We start from the raw sequence: 8,580 nt of genomic DNA on the forward strand, positions 1-8,580 counted from the left end.
CTGGTGGATGAGCTCCTCAAGCTGCTCTCCATCATTTACCATCAGTCCTGGCTCACCAGGGAGGTCCCAGAGGACTGGAGGTGCCAATGTGAGCCCATCCCCAAGAAGGGCTGGAAGGAGGATCTGGGGAAATCCAGGCCTGTCAGCCTGAGCTCAGTGCCCAGCAAGGTGATGGAACAGATCACCTTGAGTGCCATCACAGGGCACCTACAGGATGGCTGAGGGATCAGAGCCAGCCAGCGTGGATTTCAATATCTGCATTGATGATCTGGATGAGAGAATTGAGTCCATCATCAGCAAATGTGCAGATGGCACCAAGCTGGGTGTGAGTGTGGATCTGCTGGAGGGTAGGAGGGCTCTGCAGAGGGACCTGGACAGGCTGGATCCAGGGCCCAAATCCAACAATGTGAGGTTTAACAAGACCAAGTGCTGGGTCCTGCAATTTGGCCACAACAGCCCCTGCAGTGCTACAGGCTGGGGACAGTGTGGCTGGACAGTGGCCAGGCAGAAAGTGTGCTGGGGGCACTGATGGACAGGAGGCTGGACATGAGCCAGCAGTGTGCCCAGGTGGCAAAGATGGCCAATAGCACCTGGCCTGGATCAGGAATGGTGTGGCCAGCAGGAACAGGGCAGTGATTCTTCCCCTGTGCTCAGCACTGGTTGGGCAGCACATCGAGTGCTGTCTCCAGTTCTAGGCCCCCCAAATTAAGGAGGACATGGAGATGCTGCAGCATGTCCAGAGAAGGGCAGCAAGGCTGGTGAGGGGTCTGGAACACAAGTCCCGTAAGGAGTGACTGAGAGAAGTGGTATTGTTTATCCTGGAGTAGGCTTAGGGGAGAGAAGGTGGTTTCAGGGCAAAGGTTGGACTTGATGATTTCCAAGGCCTTTTCCAACTTCACCAATTCTGTGATTCTCTGGAACCACCCTTGGAGTACTTGCAGGATGAGCCCTGGACCTCCTCTTCAGAAGGTCCAGCAGCCCAGGTCCCTCAGCTTCTCCACACAGCCCCAGAGCCCATCCTGTCTGTCCTGCAGAGCCTCTCCAGCCCCTCCTCACTGCCCAGAATAGGGAGTCCCACACCCAGACACACCAGCCCAGATGTGACCCACCTGGCCTGTGCTGCCTCTGGCAAGGGAGCCGCAGGAGGCACTGCAGGACGCTGCAGACAATTCCTGCAGCACTTGGAGGATGATCCTGGTCCTCAAGGGACATTCCCATGGTGCCAACTCAGGAACTGAAATGGGGAGTGTAGGCTGTTTGCATTGGAGGGGACAGGGAGGGGCAGTCAGATAAAAGTTTATTAGGAAGAGTAAAGAATGAAAGGTGAAGCCAAGGAAAACGCTCAGGGCTGGCAGGGGGTGGGTGCCAGGCAGCCCTGGCTCTGAGCAGCAACATCCACAGTGAGACAGGAAACTCACAGCTCATGGGAACAAATTTTCTGGCTGACTGCAGAGGCCACAATAAACCTGAGTGGTTTCCCTCCCATCTCCAGCCCTTGCTGGTCCCAGGGGCTGATGGCATTTGTGCTCACTCAGCTCCATCTCCCCACAGCAGCACCATGGGGGTGCTGATGCCTGCTCTGTGCAGTGCAAACAGGGGCTCCTGAGCCAGTGCTGCCGTGTCTGTGCCTGCAAGGATGCGGCACCTGTGTGAGCTGGGGGAGAGGCCAGGGCTGCAGAGGGGGGATGTTGTTGGCAGGTGCATGAGGACGCTCTGGGACGCTGCCCTGGGCTGTCCAGTGCAGTGGGGATGGATCAGCCCCTGCTCTGCTGCTCCTTGCCAGGGTCTCCCCCTTGCAGGGACCTTGCAGAGCACCAGCCGTGCTGTTTACCCCCAGCCTGCCCATGGCCAGCCTGGGGCTGCTCATGGGGGTTTTCTCTGCTCAGCATTGTCCTGGCCAAGTGTTGTGGAGAGAGCCTGGCCAAGGAGCCTGGAGCCCCCAGGCCCTGCCCTGAGGCATCAGCGCTGCCCCAGCAGTGCCCATGGCCTGTCCCTGCTGCAGCCCCGGCACTGCCACCCCCAGGGCTGTGCCCGGCCCCGAGAGCACTCAGGCCCTGCAGCAACACGAGGGGCAGGAGGGCAGCGGGGCAGTGGCACAGGAGCAGCACTGGCAATACCAAGTGCTGCTGCTGCTGCTAAGCACAGTTGCTGTGCCAGCACTGATCTGCCCCAGTTCTGCACAGAGACATTGCTGCTGTAGCTCCAGAGAAGGGAACAAAAGGGGCATCTCTGGAGAAATCTTTGCTGGGAGATATTTATTTCATTGAAAGCCACTGAGGGCATATCTCCTTTTTGAGAGTCTGTGGCCACAAGGAAGATGGAGAGAAAAGGGCATTTCTTAGTGGATAACATTAAAAAACTGAAACAAAGGGTGAAAAACCAAACCCACTACCAGACCCAAGAACAATTACTGTATTAAAAGTGATTTACAGAAATTAGCCAGTAGTTTAACGTTTCTGAAATTTTCCTGTCACCAGTCTCCACACTGCAGCCTTGAGCTCCTGGTTCCTCAGGCTGTAGATGAGGGGGTTCAGGGCTGGAGACACCACAGAGTACAAAACTGAAAGGGCCAGATCCAGGGATGGGGAGGACATGGAGAGGGGCTTCAGGTAGGCAAGTGCTCCAAAGCTGAGAAACAGGGAGACCATAGCCAGGTGAGGGAGGCAGGTGGAAAAGGCTTTGTGCCGTCCCTGCTCAGAGGGGATCCTCAGCACAGCCCTGAAGATCTGCACATAGGAGAAAACAATGAACACAAAACAGCCATGTGCTGAAGAGGCACTGAGTGCAAGAAGCCCAAATTTCCTGAGGTTTGAATTTGAGCAGGAGAGTTTGAGGATGTGTGGGATTTCGCAGAAGAACTGGCCCAGGGCATTGCCCCGGCACAGGGACAGGGAAAATGTATTGGCTGTGTGCAACAGAGCATGGAGAAATCCACTGGCCCAGGCAGCTGCTGCCATGTGGGCACAAGCTCTGCTGCCCAGGAGGGTCCTGTAGTGCAGGGGTTTGCAGATGGACACGTAGCGGTCGTAGCACATGATGGTCAGGAGATAGTAATCTGCAGAAACGAAGAACATAAAGAAAAACACTTGAGCAGCACATCCTGAGTAGGGGATGGTCCTGGTGTCCCAGATGGAATTGTGCATGGCTTTGGGCACAGTGGTGCAGATGCAGCCCAGGTCGCTGAGGGCCAGGTTGAGCAGGAAGAAGAACATGGGGGTGTGCAGGTGGTGACCGCAGGCTACGGCACTGATGATGAGGCCGTTGCCCAGGAGGGCAGCCAGGGAGATGCCCAGGAAGAGGCAGAAGTGCAGGAGCTGCAGTGGCCATGTGTCTGCCAGTGGCAGCAGGAGGAAGTGGCTGATGGAGCTGCTGTTGGACATTTGCTGCTGCTGAGCATTAGGTACGGCCATGGAGAAAAGGACAGTGAAAAGTTAAAGGTGGTATCTGTAACCAAAATCAAAGCCATTTCCATACACACTGCTCTGAACTCACAGATATCCTTTTACATTTAAGAGTTCTGGGGTTTTCTTTATAAGCTCTCCCTGTGTCTCTCCTGGTATTCTTGGTTATCAAACCCTTGGCATTTCTGCTGGATTCAGGTAGAATAGAGCATGTTCCGTGAGACAAAGTGATGAATAGAGAGTGAAGGGAGGTGGTGAGTCATTCTGACCTTTTCAGATTCTCTCTGGGCTTACACCCTTGTCAGAAGGAGGGTTTCTCTTAACAAATCAGAAGATACTGCTGAGATCATTGTGATCCACCACAGTAAAGCTCCACCTTTGTGTCCCAGGACTCACGTTGCTCATTTCACCAACCCAAAAGCGTTTTCTATGTCAGAACATCTCTGCCTTTCCCCATGAATCTTGTAACTCAAAGATGCTCTAGGAGAGGTTTGCATCCCGGATTGAAGCTCCCAGCTTGGACTGAAATGTCAGGGAGATTTCCAAGTGTCCCAATGATGGCATTGGAGTAAGGGAGATCCAGCTCCTTCCCTGGCTGCACTGACAGCATTGCCCACAGCCAGGCAATGGGGACAGCATCACCCTGAGCCAGCTGTGCCCCCCTCCCAGAGCCCCCAGTGCCAGCAGCTGCTCCCAGCCCTGTGCTCTGCAGAGGGAACTGGGCTCGGAGCTGAAGAGCTGCCCCATGGCTCTGCTGCAGCTCTGCCTGGAGGGGCTTCCCCCCTTGGAACCCCGGCCATGAGGGCAGAGGCTTGGCTGGGGACAGGAGGGAGTGGGCTTGTTCAGAGAGAGGGTCTGCACTGCAGGGGTTCCTATGGAGATCTCTAAACTCCCCCTGCCACAACATTTCTGGTTTTATTTTCTCTCATTCCCTAATCTCTGTGTCCTGGAGATTTTCCTCCTGCAACTGTTTCCCTGTGCCTGATCTCTTCCTGCCAGCACTCACAAACCTCAAAACTTTGTGCACTTTCCGTGGCCCTACAGAACCCTACCTGTTTGCTGGGGACTGGCTGGAGCAGGTTCTGTTTGCAGCTTGGAGAAAGGACAGGTTAGACTGAGCCTTATGAGCCCAGCAAAGAGAATGCAGGTGCTCTCCATGGGCAGAGGAGTGGCTAAAAGCACATAAGGAATCTCCTCTGAACTAAGTGATTGTCACATCCCGAGGTGTCTCCTTAGACCTGAGATCACCTCTGGAGGACATGCAGGTGGTCTGGAACCCAGCTCTTTCCAATGCCCATCAATGAGAGACTGCAGGAGGCTGTTCTTAGAGGTTTTCATGGTTGTTTATTCTTCCATATCTCAGGAATGCTTTGTCCAGCGAACAGCGGTCTGCTCGCTAGATGTCCAAGGCAGAATCTGCCTGGTAGAGGCAGGACTTATCTTTTATAGTCTAAATTACGTACTAGGTATTTACAAATGACCCCCAATAAAATATGTCCAAGTTTAGGACAAAACTGGGGGGAAGCCTCCAAAGGAGCCCCCCAGAATAAGCCCCCCTCACAATTCCTCCCCCCACTGGGCTCGGAGAGAATTTTACTCGGGGGGAAAAAGTGGAAAAAACCTGTTTATTAACAAACACAAGAAAAACACTTCCCAGCAACAGGAAAGTACAATCCCAGATGACAAAAAATGTTTTCACTGAAGTGAGAGACGGTCGCTGCTGGGAAGGGCGAGAAGCTTCTTGGGCAGGCTCCGGAGGCAGTCTCTGATGTCCAGGTCCCGTCCAGAGCCGGTACAGATCTTGGAGCTGAAGGAGAGAAGGGGCAGGGGAAGGCAGCAGCTGGGGCAGATCCGGGGCATCAGCAGTGGGACAGAAGCAGTGGAGCAGAAGCAGCGGGGCAGAAGCAGCGGGGCAGAAGCAAGCGAGTAGCAAGCAACAGCAGCAGCTGGGCAGCAGCAGCAAGCCAAGCAGCACAGCCCAGGGGCACCACCTCCCCCGGGGGGGGAAAGGGCACCGGCGGCAGCTCCATGCAGACAGAGAGGTGTGGGGGCGGGAGAGGAGAAGACACAACACCAACCCAGGACATTCCACCCCTTATCCCACATTGTGAACGTTACACACGATTGGGATATACACCCAGTAACTACAACGTAAAGCTTTCATCTGACTTGCTCAAACCTTCATCACTTACACATTTCCTCTCATTTCACTTACTCAGACCTTCAACACTTACATATGTCTTTCTGTCTCATCCTACAATCAGTTCTCCCTGTGGTACACATCGTGTTATTCCATCTTCCTGCATTATCCACCACGTGCATCCTGGTCCTTGAGCAAAGACAATCCCACGAATGGGTTTGCCTGTACTCGAGGCAGGATTAACCCATACTGCCTTTCCTAACAGACCTCTAACATGGGCCACTGGGACTTTATCTCCATCCACTGTATTAAGGGAGTCAGACTGGGCAGGACCTGCTCGGTTGATGGAACCTCTGGTGTTAACTAACCAAGTAGCCTTTGCTAGATGTTGTTCCCAGTTTTTAAAAGACCCCCCACCCAATGCCTTCAAGGTGGTTTTCAATAATCCATTGTACCTTTCCACTTTACCTGCAGCTGGTGCGTGGTAAGGGATGTGGTACACCCACTCAATACCGTGTTCTCTAGCCCAGGTGTTAATTAGATTGTTCTTGAAATGAGTCCCATTGTCTGACTCGATCCTCTCAGGGGTGCCATGCCTCCACAGGACCTGCTTTTCCAGGCCCAGGATGGTGTTGCAGGCTGTAGCATGAGACACTGGGTACGTCTCTAACCATCCAGTTGTGGCTTCCACCATGGTCAGGACGTAGCGCTTGACTTGGCGGGTCTGAGGCAGTGTGATATAATCTATCTGCCAGGCCTCCCCATACTTATACTTAGACCACTGCCCCCCATACCAGAGGGGCTTCACCCGCTTCGCCTGCTTGATGGCAGCGCACATCTCACAGTCATGGATAACCTGAGAGATGGTCCATGGTTAGATCCACCCCTCGGTCTCATACCCACTTTTAGGTGGCATCTCTGCCCTGATGACCCGAGGCATCATGGGCCCATCGAGCTAGGAACAACTCTCCCTTGTGTTCCCAATCTAAGTCTATCTTCGACACCCCTATCCTTGCAGCTTGATCTACTTGCTGATTATTTTGCTGCTCCTCATTGGCTCTGCTTTTGGGGACATGGGCGTCTACATGGCGAACTTTAACAGGTAACCTCTCTAATCGAGTAGCGATGTCTTTCCACTCTTCAGCAGCTCAAAATGGTTTTCCTCTGCGCTGCCAGTTCGCCTCTTTCCATTTCTTCAACCATCCCCACAGAGCATTGGCTACCACCCAGGAATCAGTGTATAAACAGAGTTTCGGCCATTTCTCTCTCTCTGCGATGTTAAGGGCCAGTTGGAGGGCTTTGAGTTCGGCGAATTGACTAGATCCACCCTCTCCTTCAGTGGCCTCTGCAACCCGTCGTATGGGGCTCCATACAGCTGCTTTCCATCTCTGGTCCATCCCCACGACACGACAGGAATCATCAGTGAATAGAGCATAGCGTGTTTCCTCTGCCGGTAGCTCGTTGTATGGTGGAGCTTCTTCAGCCCGTGTCACTGGTTCTTGTTCCTCATCTGTGACTCCGAAACTTTCACCTTTGGGCCAGTTTGTAATTATTTCCAGAATCCCAGGGCGATTCAATTTCCTGATTCTGGCATGCTGAGTGATGAGGGCTATCCACTTGCTCCATGTGGCACTGGTGGCATGGTGGGTTGAGGGAGCCTTTCCGCTGAACATCCACCCCAGCACTGGCAGTCGGGGTGCCAGGAGAAGCTGTGCTTCCGTATCAATACTTCTGAAGCGGCTTGGACTTCCTCATAGGCGGCCAAAATTTCCTTCTCCGTTGGGGTGTAATTCCCTTCAGACCCTCTGTAACTTCTGCTCCAAAATCCCAGGGGTCGGCCTCGGGTCTCACCAGGCACCTTCTGCCACAGGCTCTAGGATAGACCATGGTTCCCAGCTGCAGAGTACAGTATGTTCTTCACATCTGGTCCTGTCCTGACGGGGCCAAGAGCTACTGCATGGGCGATCTCTTGTTTAATCTGGATGAAGGCTTGTTGTTGTTCAGGGCCCCAGTGGAAATCGTTCTTGTTGCGAGTGAGCTGGTGGAGAGGGCTCACAATCTGGCTGTACTCAGGGATGTGCATTCTCCAAAAGCCAATGGCACCTAGGAAAGCTTGTGTCTCCTTCTTGTTAGTAGGTGGGGACATAGCTGTAATTTTGTTAATGACATCAGTAGGAATCTGACGCCGTCCATCTTGCCACTTCACTCCCAAGAACTGGATCTCACGAGCAGGTCCCTTAAGCTTACTCTTCTTGATGGCGAAGCCGGCTTCCAGGAGAATTTGGATGATTTTCTCTCCTTTCTCAAACACTTCCGCTGCTGTGTTCCTCCATACGATTATGTCATCAATATATTGTAGATGTTCCTGAGCCTCACCCTTTTCCAGTGCAGCCTGGATTAGTCCATGGCAGATGGTGGGACTGTGTTTTCATCCCTGGGGCAGTCGGTTCCAGGTGTACTGCACGCCCCTCAAGGTCAAAGCAAACTGAAGTCTGCACTCTGCGGCCAGAGGAATGGAGAAAAACGCATTGGCAATGTCAATGGTGGCATACCACCTTGCTGCCGTGGACTCCAGCTCGTACTGCAGCTCCAGCATATCCAGCACGGCAGCGCTCAGCGGTGGAGTCACTTCATTCAATTCACGATAGTCCACAATCAGTCTCCATTGTCCATTAGATTTTCACACAGGCCAGATGGGGCTGCTGAAGGGTGAGTGGGTTTTGCTCACCACCCCTTGGCTCTCCAGCTCACGGATCATGTTGTGAATGGGGATCACAGCATCTCGTGTTGTCCTATATTGGCGGCGATGTACTATTGAAGTGGCAATTGGCACTCGTTGCTCTTCTCCTTTCAGCAGTCCTACTGTAATGGGATTCTCAGACAGTACAGGCAAGGTGTTCAATTGCCGGATGTGTTCTGCCATCACAGCTGCTATCCCGAATGCCCACTTAAGGCCTTTTGGGTCCTTAAAATACCCGCTCCGAAGGTAATCTATGCCCAAAATGCATGAGGCCTCTGGACCAGTCACAATAAGACGTT

At 53.3% G+C, this 8,580-nt stretch overlaps 1 protein-coding gene across 1 annotated transcript; it reads right to left on the minus strand.

Moving 5' to 3' along the window:
• Nucleotides 1–2,447: 2,447 nt before the first annotated feature.
• LOC130265986 (olfactory receptor 3A1-like) lies at nt 2,448–7,296 on the minus strand. Its single transcript, XM_056515326.1, has 3 exons — nt 7,271–7,296; nt 3,153–3,246; nt 2,448–2,603 (listed from the first exon to the last, which is right to left on the minus strand). The coding sequence occupies exons 1-3, from the start codon at nt 7,294–7,296 to the stop codon at nt 2,448–2,450; spliced, it is 276 nt and encodes a 91-aa protein (XP_056371301.1).
• Between the last annotated feature and the right edge of the window lie 1,284 nt (nt 7,297–8,580).

The sequence above is a fragment of the Oenanthe melanoleuca genome, unplaced genomic scaffold, assembly GCF_029582105.1.
Source record: "Oenanthe melanoleuca isolate GR-GAL-2019-014 unplaced genomic scaffold, OMel1.0 S001, whole genome shotgun sequence".
NCBI lineage: Eukaryota > Metazoa > Chordata > Aves > Passeriformes > Muscicapidae > Oenanthe > Oenanthe melanoleuca.